This window comes from Acipenser ruthenus, chromosome 23 (genome assembly GCF_902713425.1).
Source record: "Acipenser ruthenus chromosome 23, fAciRut3.2 maternal haplotype, whole genome shotgun sequence".
Lineage (NCBI taxonomy): Eukaryota > Metazoa > Chordata > Actinopteri > Acipenseriformes > Acipenseridae > Acipenser > Acipenser ruthenus.
The window spans coordinates 12,738,668-12,763,292 of NC_081211.1; the positions used below are offsets into that span (position 1 = coordinate 12,738,668).

The 24,625-nt window shown below is 43.4% G+C and overlaps 1 protein-coding gene across 1 annotated transcript; it reads right to left on the bottom strand.

Moving 5' to 3' along the window:
- Nucleotides 1-257: 257 nt before the first annotated feature.
- Nucleotides 258-18,792, bottom strand: LOC117413037 (tripartite motif-containing protein 16-like). Its single transcript, XM_034021740.3, has 6 exons — nucleotides 18,180-18,792; nucleotides 7,955-8,050; nucleotides 7,500-7,733; nucleotides 7,208-7,367; nucleotides 4,516-4,581; nucleotides 258-1,998 (listed from the first exon to the last, which is right to left on the bottom strand). The coding sequence occupies exons 1-6, from the start codon at nucleotides 18,759-18,761 to the stop codon at nucleotides 1,469-1,471; spliced, it is 1,668 nt and encodes a 555-aa protein (XP_033877631.2). The 5' UTR covers nucleotides 18,762-18,792; the 3' UTR covers nucleotides 258-1,468.
- Nucleotides 18,793-24,625: the final 5,833 nt, after the last annotated feature.

Here is a 24,625-nt window from a genome sequence, read left to right on the forward strand (position 1 = left end):
GCATCCAGTAAAAGCACTCGCTGGAGTGCAGGATGCGCTCTATAGCCTGGATAGTTCTGGTGACTTAGCTGTGGGCTTGCAGTGTGCACCACCCCCTGGGAACTCCCGGTCATAGGGCACATCCTGCACTTCCGGTGAGTGTCTTAGCTGGATGCGTCCCTCCAGTCCAGGGCAGGCTTGAGGCACAGAGACTGAATTGCACCCCCCTGTGTCAGATCTCTATAAATAAATACAGCCCTGGTACTTACATACAGACACATTCACCATTGGAATCCATCCCAGAGAGACAAGCAGAGAAAAACAAGTTGATAAAGAGAAGGTGCAGTATACTATTCTTTATTAGACCGAGTGAATAATACAGAGACTTTGATTGGTTTGAATTATTTATCTATTTTATTTTTCTTATTTCATCAAACAAAGCTAGAAACCAAAACTATAGAATATCAAACTGCATTATTGAATCATATTGTTAGAACATATTTTTTTAATTGATACACACTTTACTAAATAAAACAGACAATTTGGGTTAGTGTAGTGGACAAACTTTACAGCTCTAAACATTATACTAATGCAGTCACCCTGCTGGCTGTTAAATTTATATAACATTCTTCCAATCGAAATAATAAATGATCTCAAATAACAAAATAATAACAACACATTTCAGTAATCTCAATGTATTGATTAGAAATTCTACATCTTACTAAATCATCTGTTTTTATAGATACTTAATACCAACATTTTTACTTATTGTGTTTACTAATACTGATGTATAATGATCCTAGTTATGAAAGAAACTGACTTTGAAATGTGTGCATTATATTTGAGAACTGAAACGAAGTCCTCTTTTATATAAATGTTTCTTATTTTAATCTGTCTCGCATTGTGTTTGATATGCTTGCTTATGACTAGGGGTTCTGGTTTTCAGGTTTTATTTTCCATCCCTCTACCTTAATTAATAGTTATTAATCCTTAACTAAATAGCAGATAAAGAGAAACAACATGTAAATCAGCGGGAGAAAACAAACACACTTCTAGAAACCAATGCAGTGGAAGTTAATAAGCTGAATTCAGCCAGAACGAAATGCAACTTCAAATAGAATCAGGTGAGATCAATGCACATCATTTGTTAACACAATCAATATATCAGGGTAAAGAAACAGCTTCCATTGGTAATTAGTTTGATTAAGAAAGCGAGTTGGCTCAAAACACATCTAAAGGGACATCACGTGATTAAAAATAAAACCCGGAAACCAGAACCCCCTGCTTATGACCCTCTCCTCTGGCCCAAATAAAAGAGCCTGGTGCAAACCTCCTTCTATTTAAAAGTCATTTCTGAAATCAGCCAGTTTAGAAACAAATAATTTCACTCTGCAGTTGCCATTTTACCCCCTGTGTCAAACTGAACATCCCCTTCACCTGAGGAGAGAAGACAGTTCAATACAAAGGGTTTCTTAAAACACTGAACAGTCTAGTTTAGCTGGCAGATTTCTACAGTGGAATCAGAAAAGAGTCTAAACCCAGGATAGAGTGGCTCAGTGAATGTGGTTTGGAATCTGTGCAGGAGGGTCATTGTGTCACCGGAGATTCCATAAAATGAAATGCCGGCATTAAAGTCTAGATACACTCCTATTCTGGAGGTGCAGGGGGCAGTTATTGCAGTTTTATTGTTATTGTGCCAGAAAGTGTAAGTGGAACTAGAGCAGAACAAACTCCAGGACTTGTCATTGAATCCAAGGCAACAGGAAACATCCTCTCCTTTCCTGCTAATTCCTTTATATGTGACTCCTATATAAGCCCAACCCCCACTCCACTCAATCTCCCAGTAGCAGCGAGTCCCAGACAAACCCTCTTCGCAGAGCACTTGGTACCAGCTGTAAAATCTCTCTGGGTGATCTGGATATGGCTGGGTATCTTCCCTCAGTGTCACCTTTCTATTCCCTTCAGACAGACAGAGCTCTCTATATGCTGTGTTGGGGTCCAGCGTGAGCTGACAGGAATCTGATTGAAGAGGATGGTTAGAGGAGAGACAGTTAGAAATGTTATTTGAAAATCTGCACTAGATTTGAAATATACAGAACCAACAAAAAGATACATAAATAATACAGCAGGTTCAGAAGAGTTGTTTCAAGTCTACAACTTGAAAGCAGAAGAGACATTGAGACATAAGTAAGTAACAGGATTAGTAGTATTATTTGGGGGAAGTTTGTGTGTATCCATTTTGCATCTGCCATTTAGTAATGATGCTTTTCATTGTAAAATATTATACATTCCACTCCAATAAGTATTGGGACAGAACAATTAACGCAGAACCACTGGGGTGAAACATTTATTGCCATTTCACCCCACTTATGCTACGTTTACACCTGCACACCCAAGCTGAGCCGGTGCCGAGTCGAGCCAGCCTGGTACGGCTCGGGTAGCTTGAGTTGCGTTTACACCAGAGAAAGCCGAGCCGAGCTGAGAGACGTCACGCATAATGAACGTGCTGAGTCGATTACATTAAATGTCACAGACTGCAAAAATAGAACAAAGCATTAATTTAATAAAATCTTTTTTTACCATGGATTTTTTTTTGGATTATTATTGCGGAGAAGTACTGAAAATAAACAAAGGAAGCAAAGACGGGGGACCATATTAAAGGTATACATAATAACGTGCTCGGTAACATAACACTCCTACAGCATGTCCCCCAATTCCCTATACAAGTGCAATATTTCTACCGTAAATACAGTACCGGTGTTCAAACTGTAAACAACTTATCAGTGTAACTTCCGTTTCTGTCTCTCCCTATTGATACAGTATCTGAACTGGAGAAAAGCTGCGCTGGCACTTTGTAACACAGACATCTTATCTTAAATAAATATTAGGTCTGTAACTTGGTTCTTTACTAATCTATTAACTTTTTTGCTACGAGAGGAGCTGCGGCTTTCTCCGGGAGACGAGACGCTTCAGCCCCGCTCCGGCAGCCGAACCTGGAGCGAGCCCATTCCCTCTCCCCCTCTCCCAACCCGCTTTCCTTCTCGCATTTTGTTAGTTTGCTTGTCTGTCGCTTCGAACTGAACTCCCCACTGCCGTTTAGCCAGGCTAAAGTTTAAAAACTGCTGATTAAAATGATCCTCGAGTGGGAATGTTACCTTTTTTTATTTTTTTTTTGTTAATATAGTGTTGATTACATTGTGCTTTATGCATGGTAAATTTACGGAAAGTTACATTTTTGATTCACTATATGCGTACTATAGGGAATTATTTCATGTAGTATTTTAGTCAGATGTGTGTTGTTATGTGTCCTGCGGAGTAAAGGTAAGGAGTTACGAAAACATTTACTGGTTGTGGTCCTGGGTGTTGCCATTTTTTCTTGTAATGACACTTATAATGAAATGCAGTAACCCCGCCCACAGCCTGCTTCGGCCCCGAGCCAGATTCAGATATTTTGCAGGGCTGGAGTTTCACGGCTTGGTTCCGGCTCGGCTCGGTTATTTGCTAGTGTAAACACACCCGTACTGTGAGGGTGTGGAGCCCTCACAGTACGGGTGTGCTAGTGTAAACGGGGTATTAGACTCCATCCTACAAGTGCATTGTTACCACAATATACATTTACCACCAACACAGGATGTAGGACATAGTTATTAATTTAACTCCAAAACTGTTTTTTAATGTATGGAATACATTTAAACAGATGGGATGATTATCTATTCAGAGATAAAACATATTTAGGGAGAGAAAGCTCCGATAGGGAAAACAAATCCTCCACCCTGTCATACTTGAAGAGGCGTGTATATTAACCCTTTGTGGTCCTATGTCGGACCAGGTCCGACATTACAATTATTCCCTTCCTGTCCGACATCATCAAAAAGACGTCAAGCACAGGTCTCTAGTCATTTTTTCTCCAGAAAAAGCCGAGAAAACCATTCAATGGCCGAGTGAGAGCGATAGGAGCTGAGAGAAGCCGGAAAAAAGGGGCGGATCTGAGCAATACACATAGACCCTGCACCACAGAGATAACACAGACATAAACAAACAAGATAGCTGCTTCCGCATCCAGCGCTCAAAGAATATCATGGACATTTGCAGAGCTTTTTGAGATGTTATAGTAATAAAACAATGGCTTGGATCGCATTATTGAGGAGTTTGGTGATAAAATGAGTGATCAGGAGATGATTTTTCAGTATGCACGACTATGAAGAGGTATGTGAAAAATACAGCGAACACGGGATGGGTCGGGGCTGGAGATGCTGTACTGAGTGTCCTGTTGATATGCAGTGCCTTTTAAACCTGTTTTACTGTGAAAAAAACACTTTTAAAACAGCGCGTCTAAAATAAACTGCGTGTGTGAAAATAAATTGGACCTGACGCGCCTGACACGCACTGAATAAATGGACCGCTAAGGGTTAATGGGTTCACAATTACTAAGATCATTTCTGTCCTCATGATTCACCCCTCCCTATGTTGTAGTGTCAGCTCTTCTCAAAATGGAGTGACACATCTTTCAATCAGTTTTAGAAAAAACAGACTTACATTTTAAAAACTCTGCTCTGGTCCTCGGCTCTGGAGACTCCAGACTGTAAACTGCAACTTCATTCACTGGGTAGAAAAAGAGAAGTAGAATGAAATGCATAGATAATAAAGTGATGACAAAGAGAAATCTGCATGCCTGTGTTAGGTCTATCCAAAAAGAGAGAATGTCTGTAGAAAAATGGCAACCTTCGCATGGTCTTCCTAGCAACGTCACATTTACCATAAAAGGCCCTTTCCAAGGCTATACTGTCCGCCAAATAGGCCCCTCAGTGTGTATCATCAGGGACAATCAAAGTCAACAATGAAGTAATGGAGAAGCTGTTGAGGATCAACAACATTGACATCCTCATGCTTCAAGAGACCCATATAAAGGTCGAAAGCCACTGATCCAAGATCATCATCCCTCCTGATTTTTCGTCACTTCAAGACCCCACATGGAAACACCGGCTACCAACCTACATCAGATGCTGTAGTCACACTGCCAGACTCCATTGCCTTCAAGATTGGCGGGATACCCATTGTCCAATAGAAGAAGTCCAACAACCAACCTGGACCTTTCACCTCCCATCTGGGCTGTTTTCATATCCTGCTAATCTGATCCAAACCAAAGCCCCGCTGGAACTTTTGCACATCTGACTGAGCCACTTATGCAGCACCCATGGAGACTTAACATCAACCGCATCCCAACGACACCCGTGAATTATGGATGCTTCATCATCCTTGTGAATAAGTCCGTAAACAAAGCCACCTGCTGCGAATTTCACTAGACCTACACTCCTTGTTAGTCACTGTGACAGAGATCAAATGATTCTTGGTGTTAGATCTCCCTCCTGACCTGCGAGGCAGCTGCATAAAGGGAACAGAATACCCTGAACTAAATGGCACGACATTTTATTCCCAGGGTTAGGTGGAAGTCGGCCATCTAGAAAGGGGGCAGAGCTACGGTATACAAACTCAATGACCTGGACACGAAACGGCGTGGCATCCGTGGATTGGAGGAGCGGGTGCGCTCGTTGACCAAGGGGTCATGGGTGACGTTATAAAAAGGGGACGTAATGATGTGATCTCTTCCTTTGTGAATGGTTATATTAACCCTTTGCGGTCCTATGTCGGACCCTGTCCGACATCAAAAAGACGCAAAGAACAGGTGTCTAGTCGTTTTTTCTCCGGAAAAAGCCGAGAAAACCATTCAATGGCCGAGTGAAACCGATAGGAGCCGAGAGAAGCCGGAAAAAAAAAAAAAAAGTGGGCGTATCTCATGAATACTGATAGACCCGACACCACATAGATAACACGGACATACACAAACAAGATAGCTGCTTCCGCATCCAGCGCTCAGAGAATATCACGGACATTTGCAGAGCTTTTTGAGATGTTATAGTAATAAAATAACGACTTGGATCGCATTATTGAGGAGTTTGGTGATAAAACAAGTGATCAAGAGATGATTTATCAGTATGTACTATTATTACGAGTTATTTGAAAAATATAGCGAACGAGGGGTGGGGCGGTGCTGGAGATGCAGTACTGAGTGTCCTGTTGATATGCAGTGCCTTTTAAACCTGTTTTACTGTGAAAAAAAATACTTTTAAACAGCGCGTCTAAAATAAACTGCGCATGTGAAAATAAATTGGACCTGACGCGCCTGACACACACTGAATAAATGGACCGCTAAGGGTTAAAGGACCAGAAGGAGAACCTGTGAAACGTGAGTGTTTTGTTTGTTTTTGTTTGTCGTTAATAATACTGTTTGTAATTATTTGGATGGCTAACACAATCCGGAGCTGTCACCAAAAGCCGGCATTAAACCTGTATCAACAACACTGCACTTTTGTTTAACACTAAAGAACTGTATTCACCACGAGCACTAGAGCACACACTGTGTACTGGTGTTTGTGTTACATGTGGGTGAACTAAAAACCGGACTGTTATTATTTCTGGGCCAACTCGCGGATTACAAATAAGCAATACACACCGCTGTATTGTTTCATTACCATTGTTATTATTTACTGTTGTTTTGCCATCAGGCCATTGGATTTATTAAAACATTAAACACTGCACCTGGATTATAATTGTGTGTCTGTTTATTGATCACCTGCACGCTGCTAACCACTTAGCCACAGTCACTCAAAAGCTATCTGTTCCTGAGATAACACAGGATTTCTGAACGAAGGGTCTGTCCTCTTGCCTGTGCTCTTTTTTTTTTAAATCAGCAATTATTTTACCCCCGTTTTTCTCCCAATTTGGAATACCCAATCAATTTTAAGACCCTGTCTCACTGCTGCAACCCCCGCAATGACTCAGGAGGCTAAGAAGCGAAGACATGAACACTGTGTTCTCCAAAACTGTCAAGCCGACCGCTTTCTTTCACACTGCAAGCCAACAGTGAAGCCAACCAGACCTATCGCGTCGGAGGAATACGCAGATCCGGGCACAACACAACCAGCTCACAAGCGCCCGGCCACCCACAGGAGTTGCTGGTGCGCGGTGAGACAGGGATTACACAGCCGACTTGAGCCCTCCCCACCTGGGCGGAGCTCAGCCAATTGAGCGCCATCCACTGGGAGCTCCTGCCAACTGCCAGCGATGGCATAGCCTGGATTTGAACCAGCAATCTCCGGGCTATGTGTCACTTGGGAGCCCTTTGGAGAGGTTTTCTAATTTCTACCAAAGGAATCTAATTCACACTAACCTGTTTTGGTGATGCTGACTAATTCCTTCTCGCAGAAGTTCTCAATGTTGTCTTTAAGTTCACAAACTGCTTTCATCACAGCCCCAAAAGAGATGTCAGAGTTGACAGTAACGCTGGGTAAGACTCCAGCTTCAGGAGGGGCACAGAGTGACTTGAAATTCTATGATAGGGAAGTGGAGAAAATGTGTTTTCAGGGAAACAGAATGGGTTACAAAACATTACTGGGGAAAAGCATGATTCAGTTGGACAGGTTGTCTAAAACCTTTGCAATTACGTTCTTGACATTTTCTACCTGTAAATAATGGATGTGATCTTCTATTTCTGAAAGCTGTTTCAGCTCAGCGTCTCTCCTCCTTAGCTGAACAATCTCCTGCTGCAGTTTCTTCATGAGTTCTTCAGCCTGATTCACTGAAGCCTTCTCATTTGCTCCAATCAGCTCAATAACCTCAGACTGGATCTTCTCAATGGATTCGATCAGCTTGGTGAAGATCTTCTCACTTTCCTTTATATCTCTCTGTGCAGATATCTGAGTGAAAGAACACAGCAGCGGAGACATTTACAAATTATAGTAGAAGTTACATAATTCATATACAGTCAAATATATAGCTGTGTTCCAGTTCATATGTCAATAATATTAATTGGAACAGAAAATATTGAAATGTCTGATTAATTACTGAATTAGTTATTCAAAGTAGGCAGTGGTTGAAATCTGTATTAATGTTGGCAAACCCTCTTGTCAATACTGACCTTCAGTGACTCCACAGCCTGCTTCAGCTCGTCCACTTCTTTCAGTTTCTTCTGGATTCTCAATTCTATTTCCATCTGCGTCTCTCCCAGCTGCTTCTGTGTAGAAATACATTGACATTTCTGATGGGACATTGAAAGTGACATTTCTGATGAGACATTGGTGGAGTTTACATGCAGTATTATTGACTCGTGAAGTGATGATGCGCATGCGAATAAGGTTTGCAGACAAAAAAGAGCATCCACAGAGAAGGACAGGGTCAATCACAAAAACACGAGTAAATGATGAAAAACAGGAAATCCACGCCCATTTCCTCATGTAAACCCGCATATCATGCGCAAATGAGAATGAGATAATCGTAGCCTATATCCTTAAATGACCACACTGTCACGAAATCCGCGTGTTCAGATTTCTTTACGTACTCTTTTTATTTGCTCAGCATACACTCTTATCTCAGGGGAGACGTTAGGAGGACAGAGATGTTATTACTCCTAGTGGGATATAGTTCGTGCTCTGGACCCGCAGTATATTCGGATGACCAACATAGTACCCAAGAAATTGACAGACTCATGTATCTAAAGTGTTTTTACGAATCAGAGTATGATCAGTACTCCTTCGGTTTATTAACAGTTAAATATTGGATTGAGTAGCTACAGGCTACTTCATATCCCCAGCTGACAGACGTTCTGGGCAGTCCAGTGTCTTAACAGATATTAACGTTAACACTTTAATACATCTTTATGTATTCGTGCAGCCGGCAGGCCTGGCCACGACCACGACACTAAATACACCCAGTAGCCTCTTTTCAGCACATTCAACAAATGTTCTTCTATCTTCTAAACATAGCGTGAGTCCCTTATAGCAATACATGTGAGATAAAATAATAATTGATTAATGCTTACCCTTTAATATAGATCGTAAAAGGATATGACTGTCTTCACCAGGCAAATTAAACTGAGTTAAATCAGTTCAATTGTGTTTTTGGTTTGCAGAAGATGGACCACCTTGCCCTGTCTGGGATGAGTGTGGTACTCCATTGAAATTACTCTGGAGTTAAATAGGTTTTTCGTCTCATTGGAATACATGGGACGCCTCAATTAAATCCAATCATTAATCAGGTGGGACAGTTCTTATCCATTTTACAAATAATAGTTTTCAAAAGATCCGGACTAACTTTTCAGAATTAATAGGTGTCATGTACTCAATAAATTCAATACTTCATATTTGTCTAACTCCAAACCTATGATCTCATTTCTTTGCTTTCCTCCGAGCCCCTCCTTTATCTGAAAAGTTAAGTGAACCAAGGTTCCCAGGATCTTGGTTTATAATATAATATAAAAACACTACTGCATGCAAAACACTATTTTTATATGTGTTATATATGAGAGATGTTCTTAATATATGACATCATCTTCTAGTTGATTATATTATGCTAAATTAAAGGTATGTGTTTCCTTTAACCTCATGTTGATTCATCATTTTGTTAATGAGTCAGTTTTGATTCCATATACCATTGTCTAACAGAGTATTTGACAAAAGTTTGTCTCATACAATATTCAAGTCATTTAGTTTCACTAAGTTTAAGTGGTAATAATTTTCATTACAATTATTTATCCCTTAAGAGATGCACTGACCAGGCTCTGACCTGTACCTGACTCTGGGAATATGTTACTGCTAGCAGTTTCCACAGTCTCTTGTTTTTTTCCAAGGTCAGAGTCTGTGCACACACTTTTTAGATTTATGATCTATAAAGGTCTGTTAAGCCATAATTTTTGCATATTATTTCAAGATATATTCTTATCTGTGCTTAACCACTAATTCCATAAACCTTAACACTCCATCTCTATGAGGCTTGCAGCTCTGCTGAAGTGGAACCCAAGGACATTCCTTCTTTCTCTACAGCCCATATGAGGCCCTTTTTCACTGCAGCAGTTTCAAATAACCACATTATAAGGATTCCATCTACCATCATTAGACAATAGTATAGTGGATTAATAACAAGGTACATTATAGTATATTATTACAAACTTAACACAAAAACATAACACAACACCTTTTAACTTCTATAATTCAATGGATATCATAATGTCTAGAAGTCTTATTGTTCAATAGAAAGAAGAATAAACTTGTACCATTTTCCCATTTAAGTAAATCGAATACTGCTCCAGGTTTTAATCTTCTTATCACTACAGCAAAGTCGTGAACAAGCATGATTTCCATTACACGAGAGTAGATGTTAAAACTTCATGCTGATTTGAACTCGGCTCTCGCCAAGATAAGCACCAACTAAGACGTAGCTTTACAGTAAACTAATGTGATCCATATGTGTCTCCATCCATTTACGTTTCCTTCCATATGATGATGTAGATATCCTTCTGTCTGGTGTTAATGGCTGAAGTGTAATGCTGGCTCCAGGGATCAGCTTATTTTGCCTCCCTGGCGCATCAGCACACACAACGGCTGCGATGCTGGCTCCGGGGATCAACCAAAGTGCGGCCTCCCCAGCGCATCAGCATGACAACCGTCTGGATTGAGCTAAGTAGGGTACATCTCTGGGGTTTTCAAGTGGGCACCTTCCATCCTCAGTGTTTCGTCGACTAGCCCACGACACCTCAAGAGGGCTCGACGGTGATTCTGGCGTCCCAGCATCACCCCCCTCCGTCCCCCACTCAACTCAGCCCAGCTTACTTACCTGTACATCAGCGTTTCTTTCTTTCTATTGTGCTTGAGATCCCCAGCCAGAATCTTTCCGTCTCAACCACAGCCAGTTGCTGCTCCTCTCTGCTGCTTCAGATAAGTTCTTCACTGTGCGACGCAACTCTTGGCCACTGAATCCGACGTCTCTGAGAAACCGGGTTGTAGAGTGTGCCACAAATCCTCGACAACCCACTTCCACTGGGTAAACCCGAACTCTCCATCCTCGCTGTTCCGCTTCAGTGGCTAGTTGAGCATACCGCAGTTTCTTCCTCTCATACGCCTCATCTACAGCATCCTCCCATGGCACTGTTAACTCTACCAGGTGAACAAGGCGTGCTGATCCAGACCACAAGACAATATCTGGTCGAAGGTTAGTGGTGGCAATCTCAGGTGGAAAAATAAGCCGTTGACCAACATCTGCCAGCATTTTCCAGTCTCTAGCAGCTTCCAGTTGTCCTGGGCGAGGATTGGTTTTAACACCTTTTCTTGGTGGTTGCTCTCCTGGGCGGAGGAATGTTGTCTTTTGTGTGTAATGTTTTGATGGAACAGGTGACAACTTATTGGTCATGTTACGCTTGTCTTCCAATGCTAAGGCCAAACATCGCAGCACCTGGTCATGGCGCCAAGTAAACCGTCCTTGGCTAAGAGCCACCTTACATCCTGTCAAAATGTGCCTTAATGTTGCAGGTGATGAACACAAAGGACATGAGGGATCCTCTCCTACCCAGAGGTTTAGATTCTGTGGTGATGGGAGAACATCATATGTTGACCTGATGAGGAAACTGATCCTGCTCTGTTCCATTGACCATAGGTCTTGCCAGCCAATCTTGCGTTGTTCCACACTCTCCCATCTCATCCATTCTCCCTGCTTGGCCTGGGAAATGGCCTTTATACACCTCATCCTCTCCTCCTGCTTTTGCACCTCGTTGACTACCAGCTTCCTCTTTTGAGCTGGGGCTGCCTTGTGCCATGTAGGAGGAGCTGAACTGAAACCAAGACCCCCTCTTCCATGCTGAACTTGCCCCATGATATCACCAATTCGAAGGGCAGCCTTTGCATCTTCCACAGCTTTCTTTGCCGCCCACTTTCTTCCAGTTTTCAACACAGGTGCTGCCTCCCTTACGCATTTATCGCGTGACTCTACTAATGTCATTTCCAGTCTGACCTTGGCGCACTTAAACTCCTCGGTTAGAGCAGAGACTGGTAGCTGCAGTATTCCTTTTCCATAAAGTCCCACTCTGCTGAGGCAGCGTGGAACTCCCAACCATTTCCTGATGTATGAACTGATTAAAGCTTCCAGCTTCTCTACTGTTGTCAAAGAAACCTCGTACACAGTCAGTGGCCACAGCAACCTCGGCAGTAGACCAAACTGAAAGCACCAGAGTTTTAGTTTACCTGGTAGAGCGCAGCTGTCTATGCTCTTCAACCCTTCCACTGCTTGTTGTCTAACTTCTCCCACACGAACTGTGTCCTTTAGATCCCCGTCGTACCATCTCCCAAGACTCTTCACTGGCTTCTCAGACACTGTTGGTATTGCCTCATCATTAATGAAGAATGTTTTATCTACTACTTTGCCTTTAATTATAGAGATGCTCCTTGATTTAGTGGGCTTGAATTGCATTCGGGCCCATTCAATGTTACATACTTTACATCGTGCTGTAATCCTAACTGTGAACTGCATGTGTAAAGATCTCCGAATGCCCTTGCTGGTTAAAGACAGTGAGCAATTGTGCTGTTAATGTGTGTAACTGCATTCCCTTACTTTTGATCCCAGCTGTATCCGAAGTGTGCCATGGATTCCATGATACAAGTTTCTCGAGTATTGTTCTCTGTGCATGGAAACCACCTTTCCTGGCATTTTCCTGTGAAAAGAGCACGCGTGCTGTCCGCACAGCTAATTTGCATATTAACTCCATCCTTTCCCCTTCATTTGCATGACGTCGGGTTAACAGCTGCTCTTCCTGAGGCAATAAACTAAGAGCATGTGACCCGAGAGGGAGAGGATCTGTGGCAGTCTGGCTCGCAGTGGTGATGTGGATGACGTCACGGACCAGGAAGTAACTCAAACCAAAACAGTGGATGGGCGGTTGAAGCTGAGTGCTGGTGCACTCAGCGTATTTAATAAACAAAACAAAAACAAAAGATTTAACAAAACACCAAACAAAAGGGCACGAGGGCCGAACGAATAAACAAACAAGTAAGTTTCGTGCTGGATACTCCAGCACGTTTTAGCAATTGTTTTCTTCCTCTCTCTCTCCCGTTCTCCACTCTCGAACACTCCACACCCCGAGTGCAGAGTGCTGCTGGTTTATATACTCTGGCCGAGGGATTTAACTAGTTGGTAATTATCTTATTATCCCCCGGCCAGAGTCTGCACGCGTTTGGTAAGGATGCATGACTGTCAGCTAGTTAAATAATCAGTAGCTGATCAGCCATGCATCCTCACGAGGTTTTTAAATATAACAATAAAAGACGCGGCGCTTTTACCCGCGCCGCAAACAAAAATACAAATAATAATAAATAGGGGCGGGACACTCCGCCACACATGCCCCCCCTTGTGCGCAGCACACATGGCCTTTTCGGCCACCTCCCCCCTTAGTCCCCAAAGTCCCGGTTAGCAGTCCCGGCGCAGGAACAGGGGCAGCAGCGGACCAAAGGTGGCGGCCACGGTGGGATGTCCTCCTCCCACCCAAACAGCCGTAGCGTTCCAATGGCCCGCGCACCGGCCGGCTCCTCTGGCCAAAAAAATTTTGGGGGTGGTCTCCAGACCTGCCCCCCCTTCTTCATGGCCGGCCACCCTTTCTCCTGCAGCGAAATTGCTGCGGGGGAAGCTGGTCTCCTGACCTCCCCCCCCTTCTTCATGGCTGGCAGCTGCCCTTCATGGGGCTCCAGCCACAGTATTTCCTGCCGCGAAAGTGCGGCTGGGGGAGCTGGTCTCCTGACCTCCCCCCTCCTCTTCACGGCCAGCAGTTCCCCTCCGTGGGGCTCTGACCACATGATCTCCGGCCGCGAAAGTGCGGCTGGGGAAGCTGGTCTCCTGACCTTCCCCTTCCTCTTCATGGCCAGCAGTTCCCCTCCGTGGGGCTCTGACCACCCAAACTCCTGCCGCGAAAGTGCGGCTGGGGAAGCTGGTCTCCTGACCTCCCCCCTCCTCTTCACGGCCAGCAGTTCCCCTCCGTGGGGCTCTGACCACATGATCTCCGGCCGCGAAAGTGCGGCTGGGGGAGCTGGTCTCCTGACCTCCCCCCCTTTCTTCATGGCCGGCAGCTCCCCTCCGTGGGGCTCCGACCACAATGTAGTGACCCCAGGCGAAGCAGGATCCCTGGCGACCCCAGGCGACTGCAGCGGCAGCGGACCCTCGGGAGGTGAACTCGGGAGGGGAGCCCCTGGCCATGGAGGCGGCAGCGGGAGCTCCACTTCTCCCTCGTTCTCTGTAGCTGGTGGCTCTCCAGGTGATGCGGAGCAACAGGCAGCCCCAGGCGATGCGAAGCAGGCATCCCTGGGTGGTGCGAGGCAGGGCAGGAGCAGTCCTTCCCATGACGGTGGATGTGGAACCAGCAGGTATTCACCCTCTGCTGGTGGAGGTGGGAGGGGAAAGCAGTCCTCCCACGGCGGCTGAGACGGAACCAGCAGGTATTCACCCTCTGCTGGTGGAGCTGGGAGTGGCAAGCAGTCCTCCCACGGCGGCTGAGGCGGAACCAGCAGGTATTCATCCTCTGCTGGCGGAGGTGGGAGGGGCAAGCAGTCCTCCCACGACGGTTGAGGCAGAACCAGCAGGCATTCATCCTCTGCTGGTGGAGGTGGGAGGGGCAAGCAGTCCTCCCACGACGGTTGAGGCAGAACCAGCAGGCATTCATCCTCTGCTGGTGGAGGTGGGAGGGGCAAGCAGTCCTCCCACGACGGTGGAGGCGGAACCAGCAGGCATTCACCCTCTGCTGGTGGAGGTGGGAGGGGCAAGCAGTCCTCCCACGGCGGTTGAGGCAGAACCAGCAGGCATTCACCCTCTGCTGGTGGAGGTGGGAGGGGCAAGCAGTCCTCCCACGACGGTGGAGGCGGAACCAGCAGGCATTCACCCTCTGCTGGTGGAGGTGGGAGGGGCAAGCAGTCCTCCCACGACGGTGGAGGCGGCGGAGGCAGAGGCAGCTCTTGCTGCTCTGCACCTGGTGATGGTGGAGACAGAAGCAGCTCCTGCTGCTCTGCTCCTGGTGGTGGTGGAGACAGAGGCAGCTCCTGCTGCTCTGCTCCTGGTGGTGGTGGAGGCAGAGGCGATGGGGCGGATGCTGGCCACTCAGAGGGAGGCTGTGGCGGTGCTGGCTCCCTCTGCTGTGGCGGCTGGGCTGGTGTGTGCCGTGCTCCCTTCAGCAGCATAAATAGAGGCTGCTGGGGAACACCAGCATCCTGCCCTTCTCCCCCCCAGAAAAATTCAGGGGGTTGAGCCTGTAACTCCTCCCCTTCTGGCTCTTGGGACTGCAGCTTGGGTCCTAGGGCTGTGGAAGCCCCGACTTCCCTCTCTTCGGGCCGTGGACACACCGACTCCTCCCTTTTGGGCTGTGGACGCACCGACTCCTCCCTTTTGGGCTGTGGATGCACCGACTCCCCCCTCTTGGGCTTAGGACGTTCGGGCTCCTCCCACTCAGGCGCAGGACGTTCGGGCTCCTCCCACTCAGGCGCAGGACGTTCGGGCTCCTCCCACTCAGGCGCAGGACGTGCGGGCTTCTTTGCCTTCTTAGCACCGCCCCTCCTTCCCTTCTTCGGGACCAGCAGTTCCACCTCCTGCCATGGAGGGGGTTGGTCGGGTGCTTTGTGCCCGACCTTGCCGACGGCAAAGCACCACTCCTCCCCTTTGAGGCAGGTGAGGCAGGTTTCCTGATCCACCTGCGGCGATGGTATGGCCTTCAGGTGGATCCACTCCTCCGCAGTCTCCACCTCACCTCGATCAAAGGCCTGCACAAAGAGGGGGTCTTCATATGGGCACACCTGAGGGAGGTGCCCATACTCCAGGCAGGCGAGGCACCATGTAGCCCCTCCTTCCTTCAACTCCCTCTGATGCGCATGCCACCTCTCCATATAGGCGTCCACTTCATCCATTTTTTTTTTTTTTTTTTTTTTTTTTTTTTCAAACACAAAAAACACTATTTGAAAAAAACGAACACGAAAAAACCTTCCTTTGCTGTTCCTGGTCCGGCTGTTGGAGGCGTTGTTTGTCCCACGCAGGACACCATATGTGGCAGTCTGGCTCGCAGTGGTGATGTGGATGACGTCACGGACCAGGAAGTAACTCAAACCAAAACAGTGGATGGGCGGTTGAAGCTGAGTGCTGGTGCACTCAGCGTATTTAATAAACAAAACAAAAACAAAAGATTTAACAAAACACCAAACAAAAGGGCACGAGGGCCGAACGAATAAACAAACAAGTAAGTTTCGTGCTGGATACTCCAGCACGTTTTAGCAATTGTTTTCTTCCTCTCTCTCTCCCGTTCTCCACTCTCGAACACTCCACACCCCGAGTGCAGAGTGCTGCTGGTTTATATACTCTGGCCGAGGGATTTAACTAGTTGGTAATTATCTTATTATCCCCCGGCCAGAGTCTGCACGCGTTTGGTAAGGATGCATGACTGTCAGCTAGTTAAATAATCAGTAGCTGATCAGCCATGCATCCTCACGAGGTTTTTAAATATAACAATAAAAGACGCGGCGCTTTTACCCGCGCCGCAAACAAAAATACAAATAATAATAAATAGGGGCGGGACACTCCGCCACAGGATCATTTTGAGCAGATTGTCTCGAGTAAGGTTAGCATACACATGTAAACTCCACCATTGAGAGATATCCTGTCACACTTAAATTGTTGGCAGTGACTGGCACCAGTCTTTTTTCTGACCGACAAATGAAGAAAGTAATAGCAGCAGCAGGCAAGATCTGTGTTGCCGGACTTCTTTTTACTTAAACCAAGCTTGTTATTAACACATAGGTCTATACATCAAAAAAAAAAATTGAAAGTTTTCGTAAGAAAAGATTAGAGAAAAACCACACACCTGCACCAGTTTATCCACACGTCACTCGCAAGAAAATGTACCGAAGCTTTGAAGGCACACTTGGATTACAGATTTTTTTATTTTATATATATATATATAAGCTCAAAGAGCCAGCTGCCCTATATATGCCCTATATATATATATATATATATATATATATATATATATATATATACAGATATATATAGTAAACCAAGCTTGTTCATTGCCCCTTAAAAGACGTTGACCCAGACACAGAAATTGCAGTTTTAGCACTGTTGCGCACTTTTATTACAACACAAATAAACAAAAACACAAATAAACACCTAGCTCTCACGAGCACTAACTAAAACACACAGGAACAAACTAAACTATAAAGCAGGACAGCTAAGCTGTTTACCTGCCAAAACAAAAATCAAACAAAAACAAAACACACAGTTTTTAAACAAATAACACGATTCACAAAAAAAGGCTTTCACACAGTACATTTCAGGACTGCGACACACAGTCGGCCTCTTCACACAGCAGCCTTGAGCAGACTGGCTGCTTCCTTTAAATACCCTGCACCTGGTTCTAATTTACAATGGTAGCCAGGTGCAGGTGATAATTAAACAACTTAGTTGGGCAGGGGGATTTTAACCGTCTCCCTGCCACAGACACACATTTCCCATGTGCAGGGCTTCCTGTCCTGTCACTATATATATATATATATATATATATATATATACACACACACACACACACACACACACACACACACACACATATATACACACATAAATTCATATATATATATATATATATAATTCTTTTACTCCTGTTTTTCTCCCAATTTGGAATGGCCAATTGTTGTTAAGACCCTGTCTCACCGCTGCACCCCCACAGTGACTCAGGAGAGGTGAAAACAATGTGTCCATTTATATTAAAACGATAGAGAAAGCTTTGTGTGGTGTATAAGTTGTGTTTGCCTTATCATGACTGTTTTTATCTGAAACACCTCCTGTGTGTATAGACAACTTTTAGTAGGTCGATGTAGATCATGTTATAAAGGGGGTTGTGAATCTTACTTTCTAAACATCCCAGATCACTAATGTATCAGAAACAATAGAAACAAACTCCTAATCATGATCTTTGAACCTGGACAGAAAAGGGAGTGTCTGATGCATTCTTGTAAATCAACAACAGATTTGATTACTGTATTCCTTCAAATCTAGTACGCCCTCAAATTGAACATGCACCTTGGACTGTCACATGATTTTAACCCATGTATTGTAATTGCAGTACTGGAATGTAAGACACAGGGCAATTTTTACAAGAAAAGAAAGTGCATCTTAAATCCAAAGGAATATGGTAGCTTTGATTTAAACTCCATCAATGAACCTCTCAGACCAACAACAGAAATCCTGGTGAAATCAGTGTTGCATTTTATGGTACCTTTTTTTGATGAACTCCAGTAGATTCCAGTCCACTGCCTTGTCTTCTAGGATAACTATAAATAAATGGTTCAAACTCTTACCTGTTTCCCAGACCTTTCTTTCTCAGCTGGTAAGGTGTCGTGGCTTTTATGTTCCTCATCAGCACACAACAAACAAATACAGGTCTGATCGGTTCTGCAGAAGACCTCCAAAATCTTCTGGTGTTCAGAACAAAGCAACTTCTCCAGATTTCCAGTTGCATCGATCAGTTTGTGCTTCTTTAATGTTGTAACTTCACTATGAGACTTAACATGTGTTTCACAGTAAGAGGCCAGGCAAGTCAAACAGGATTTTACAGCTTTCAGCTTTCTCCCAGTGCAGAAATCACATGGCACATCTCCAGGTCCAGCACAACTTTGAGCAGGAGGAGGATTGGGCCCTGTCTTCTTTAATCTCTCCACAACTTCAGCCAGCATGGTGTTCTTGCACAGAACAGGCCTTGGAGTAAAGGTCTCTCTGCACTGAGGGCAGCTGTAGACACCTGTATGATCAGTATTATCCCAGTAGTTCTTAATACACCCCAAACAGTAACTGTGTCCACATGGAATAGCCACTGGGTCCTTCAATATCTCCAGACACACTGGACAGATGAACTGCTCCTCTGACCACAAGTTTGAGGCCATTCTTACTGCAGTGAGACAGAGAGACAGACGCTTTCACAACAAACAGAATATCTGTGCTTCTGACTTCCTGGAGTCGTGTACAGCTCTATGAGGCGGGGTTTGGGACTGAGGCCAAGTTTAGAAAAGCAGGTTGAGTCAAGTGAAAGGGGTGAAGAAGAGATTAGGGAATGGGGCTGGAGTTGGAGAATGGCATTATTAGAATAAAAACAGACAAATATGTTAATTGGAAACATGTGGAAATGTTAATCTAGCCATCCATTATCTGTAACCACTTAATCCTCTAAAAGGGCTCCGGTAACCTGGCAGACACAAGGGGCAAGGCGTGACTACACCCTGGACGTTAATGTTAATAATAAGAAAACAGAGCAAACACCTGGTGGAGAACAGAAAGCAGGCCCCAGCCATGTGCTGTGTGATTAGAATAGTATAAAACAATACATTCATATCAATAACAGGATTGCTGTCACCCACCTCAATCAGGGTTTTAATAAGAGACATGTAAACAATAGTCTGTGTATTAGCTTTTACCTAATGCTTCCAGAGGCTTTACCGTACCTCTCTGTGCTTTAGAATACTTTAGCTATGACTGGGCGTGTTACACTGTGCTGTGCTTTTACTGAACTATATAAGGGTTAGTTTACACTATTTTTTAATCTGTTGTGCTTTACAATGCCATGATTTAGCTTTCACTGTACTTTACAATGCTTCCCTATGCTTTATTAAACTTTGCAGCATTTTCACTACAGGAAACATTTATAAAGCTAATGGTTATATTCTAATGCATAGATTCTCCTGAATAGGTAATATCTGATCACCATATCAATCTACACTAACAATGTTTTATTCAGTAGTTTGGGACAAACATCCATTACACCAATTTAGTTGAATCTATTTATTGAGGAATGTGAGGTATACTAATGACAGGTACTGAGGTATGCGATAGGAACACAGGATACAGATTGAACACATTATAAACTAATGCATCCAGTAAAAGCACTCTGATGGGAGTGCAGGATGTGCCCTAGAGCCCAAACTTCTCTGGTTCGAATCCATCGCCAGCTGTGGCCAGGAGCTCCCAGGGGGTGGTGTACAACCTGCCCAGGCGGGGAGAGGTCAAGTCAGCTGGGTAATCCTCGTCTCACCGTGCACCAGCTACTCCTGCATGCTGGCTGTGCTTTCACAGGATCTGCGGAGTCCACCTACACGACAGGTCTGGTGGCTTCACTGTGGGCTTGCCGTGTGAAAAAAAATAAATAAATAAAATACCTCAGCTTGACTCCCGAGTCACTGCAACAGTGAGACAGGGTCTTAAAACAATTGGGCATTACAAATTAGGGAGAAAATGGGGGTAAAACAATTGCCTATTGCAAATAAAAAAGAAAATACACAATACAAATGTACTACTACTAAATTTGCCTACTTGTGTTGTGGATTCACTGCCTGACTGCTTAAACGAGACAGAAGCTGAGTGAGCTGAGTGCCAGATCCAAGAAATAAACATGGGGTAAGACAGTAATCCTTATAATAAATATGCATTGAGGCAATCAAAAACAAACCACCAAGAATAGAAATACTGGATAACAATAAAGCTGGTAGAGTAAGAAGATAGATAAGTGAACAAAAATATATCACATCCTCCAATTACAAAGCAATAAATGTGATCAATTGGCCCAATTTGAGTCCTTGATTGCCAAACGAGCAGAGTCCCAAGAAAATACAAATAAAAAACAGAAACCAAACTTAAACTGTCCATGCACAGGACGCAGAGAAAATAAAACAACAAACTGGGGCTTCTGTCCTGAGGCGCTCGCTGAACCCCAATGAAACAAACAAAACAAAACAAAAAAAACTATTTGGCCAGAACAAAGGTATATAACCAATCCAGGTGATTAAGGAAGAAAACACAAAGAAAAAACAGCTGATTTTCCAAAAAAAAGGAATCCAGCAGCAGAAGAACGAAGTGAATTGGTTAGATATCACCCAGCGTTCAGGAAATGATACAGCAGCAAAATTACCCTGGTTTGGAAATGTCCATCCAACAAATGATTTCCTAATGGAGAGGCAGCTCGAATAATCTTTTTAAATCCCAGGGTGAAACAGGAACAGCTTGGTGAGACAATGAACTGTAATCCAGAGGGTGGACATAATGACTTCAATAAATCTCTATTAATTTGCTAAAGCAAAGGTCAAACTCAGCTAAAGAAGTTAATTGTAGCATCGATTCTTATTTCCTAAGTGTTTTTTTTTTTATTCTTCAAAAGCAGTAGCTTAGAAAATACTTTTCACACACCACATCCTTCTCCTCTCTACACAAAAACTGACTCTCTCTTAACCAGTCAGGTTCCTGTAACAAAGAAATTGCCAAGTGTCTTAATGAGACAAAGATAATCAATTCAAGTAGAACCAGGCCATTGCTATGAGGACGCTTAAAAACAATGAACTAGATAAACAGGAGAACAGATGCAGGGATAATTACTAATATGTTATGTATGGAACACAATATATATGAAAATTTCAATAACTTTCAGCATTTACTGGGAAACCACAGAACAAAAATTACATTTGTAAATTTAATATATAAATGCTTAAAAAGCTTTCAATTAAACTGATAACCTGGCCAGGTTTGCTGCCATCCAATTAAGTACAGCAGGCAGCAAAGGTATATGCTGCACAGGTGTAGCGAACGCTACAAGAGTGTTGCTGCTTTTAGTGAGTTTATATAAAACGAGTCCTATCTCCACTTGTTCAGCCTTTAAAAAATATAAATAACGTGATTTAGTTACAGAAATCTGGCTTTAAAAATCACTTTGCGATCCAGTTCTTATTTTGCCCCTTTTGAAATCACCCTGAAAATATGATTAATAATCAGAAAGTGTTGCAGAAATGCGTGGTTTTTTTTTTGTTTGTTTTTTGAGATTGTATACAGCAATAACACTCTTTAATGGAATGTATCCTGTGGTAATCTGCTTATTTATTGAGTTTTAACTACTTATTGTAATTGAATAAAAGCTTACATGATTGCTTCTGCTCCCAGACTGCTGTTCTTTAAAAGGGAAGTTGAAGGGAGGATCAAATCATTGGAAATATTAATATCTACCACTTAATTTCTTTATTAGGATCACTATGGAGCCCGGAAGGGGATATGAGAGAAATTTAGGTCACGAGATAGTAAGTTGTGCGCATGAGATAGATACAGTGCCTTGCATAAGTATTCAACCCCCTTAGACTTTTCCACATTTTGTAGTGTTACAACCTGGAATTAAAATGGATTTAATTGGGATTTGTACCATTTGATTTACACAACATACTTAACACTTTGAAGGTGCAAAATATTTTTTATTGTGACACAAAATTTAACAAAAAAAAAAGACATTTGTTGGTTGCATAAGTATTCACCCCCCTGAGTCAATACTTGGTAGAAGCACCTTTGGCAGCAATTACAGCTGTGAGTCTTTTTGGGTAAGTCTCTACCAGCTTTGCACATCTGGATCCTACAATGTTTGCCCATTCTTCTTGGCAAAATTGCTCAAGCTCTGTCAGGTTGGATGGGGACCGTTGGTGAACAGCAATTTTCAAGTCTTGCCACAGATTCTCAATCGGATTGAGGTCTGGGCTTTGACTGGGCCATTCTAAGACATTCAGGTTCTTGTTTTTAAACCACTCGAGTGTAGCTTTGGCTGTGTGTTTAGGGTCATTGTCCTGCTGGAAGGTGAACCTCCGCGCGTGGGGATGGTGTTCTCAGGGTGATGAGCAGTGTTGGCTTTGCGCCACACATAGTGTTTTGCGCTAAGGCCAAAAAGTTCAATTTTGGTCTCATCAGACCAGAGAACCTTTTCCCACATGTTTGCTGTGTCTCCCACATGCCTTTTGGCAAAATCCAAACGGGATTTGATATGGGTTTTTTTCAGCAATGGCTTTCTTCTCGCCACTCTTCCATAAAGCCCAGCTTTGTGGAGGGTCCGGGTTATAGTTGTCCCATGGACGGTTTCTCCCATCTCAGCTGTGGATCTCTCCAGCTCCTTCAGAGTTACCATTGGCCTCTTTGTTGCTTCTCTGACTAATGCCCTCCTTACCTGGTCACTTTTTGGTGGACGACCTTCTCTAGGCAGAGTCGCGGTTGTGCCATATTCTTTCCATTTTTTAATAATGGATTTAACGGTGCTCCGGGGGATGTTCAAAGTTTGGGATATTTTATTATAACCCAACCCTGATTGGTGCTTCTCCAGAACTTTATCCCAGACTTGTTTTGATAGCTCCTTGGTCTTCATGATGCTGTTTGTTTAGATATCCTCTCCAACGAACTCTGGGGCCTTCCAGAAACAGGTGTATTTAATCTGAGATCATGTGACACTTTAATTGCACACAGGTGGACTCCATTCAACTAATTATGTGACTTATGAAGGCAATTGGTTGCACCAGAGCTTATTTAGGGTTGTCACAGCAAAGGGGGTGAATACTTATGCAATCAAGACTTTTCAGTTTTTTATTTGTAAATAATTTTGAAAAATATGTAGATTTTTTTCCCCACTTCGACATTATGGACTATTTTGTGTAGATCAGTGACAAAAAATCCTAATTAAATCAATTTTAATTCCAGGTTGTAACACTACAAAATGTGGAAAAGTCCAAGGGGGGTGAATACTTATGCAAGGCACTGTATTTTCTCTCTGATGTCCCCTCCCGGGCTCCGTATGTCTCCACTGTACACAGTAAAAAAAAAATTTAAAAAAAAACCAAGAACATTTAAAGTGTTCTTCACTGTTTAAAAAAACAACTCACTGTTCAGATTCTGAATATATGATGTGTTTTCATAATGTCCAACTATTTTATTGGCATATGTTGTGTGTTTTTTACTTTGAGAAATAATAAATAATAATAATAATAATAATAATAATAATAATAATAATAATAATAAAACGTTGACTAATTTAAAATGTTTGAAATGGATTAATATGCCAAATCCAAGGTTAAATACATACAGTCTAAGACCTAGTGTTTAACTTTAAAGCACTAATTTGTCACACTTTTCAAACACATCTATCAATCTATCACGGTGAGTGCAAACAGCTGTTACACCCATGCGTGATTCTTAAATGCCATTTAGCACCTGTGGCGCATCATTGCGACACCACCTGGTATTAACATACAAATCTGAGCGATTCTTCAAACCATCACCTGCTGCACACACACAAAAACAGGTAAAATAAATAAATAAAGGACCCAACCCGACAATTATGCGCTTGCGTTCTTGTGCAAAATTTGATGAAAGTTCCAACAAAAACATACAGGTAAATTAATAAATAGCCTACATAGGCCTAATAATAATAAATCATATTTATACACTGTCGATACAAAAAAAACAAGGGTTGAAAACTATGAACATTACAGCCTATTCACAAAATAGAAAAGATAGAAAACAAAAGAAAACCTGCCCGCTAATCTCACTTCTTCAACCCTCTCTATTACTTGCACAAGCTTTCCTCGTTGCAAGAGAATACGGATTGCGATGAGCAATTAAAGACCAGTCCAGGTTTCATAAGAACATAAGAAAGTTTACAAACGAGAGGAAGCTATTCAGCCCATCTTGCTCGTTTGGTTGTTAGTAGCTTATTGATCCCAGAATCTCATCAAGCAGCTTCTTGAAGGATCCCAGGGTGTCAGCTTCAACAACATAACTGGGGAGTTGGTTACAGACCCTCACAATTCTCTGTGTAAAAAAGTGCCTCCTATTTTCTGTTCTGAATGCCTCTTTATCTAATCTCCATTTGTGACCCCTGGTCCTTGTTTCGTCCAGCTGCTGCTGGTAACTGTAGATCCGGTCTGGGATCAGGATGTCTCACCAGGTAACTACCACCTGTGCATTT

What these genes read in the sequence shown, in the direction of transcription:
- LOC117413037 (XM_034021740.3), bottom strand. Translation starts at nt 18,761, where the DNA reads ATGGCCTCAAACTTGTGGTCAGAGGAGCAGTTCATCTGTCCAGTGTGT. An exon ending in AAGAAAGGTCTGGGAAACAG is followed by an intron (nt 8,051 to 18,179) that starts GTAAGAGTTTGA and finishes ATTTCTACACAG; the next exon opens with AAGCAGCTGGGAGAGACGCA. An exon ending in AGGCTGTGGAGTCACTGAAG is followed by an intron (nt 7,734 to 7,954) that starts GTCAGTATTGAC and finishes TCTTTCACTCAG; the next exon opens with ATATCTGCACAGAGAGATAT.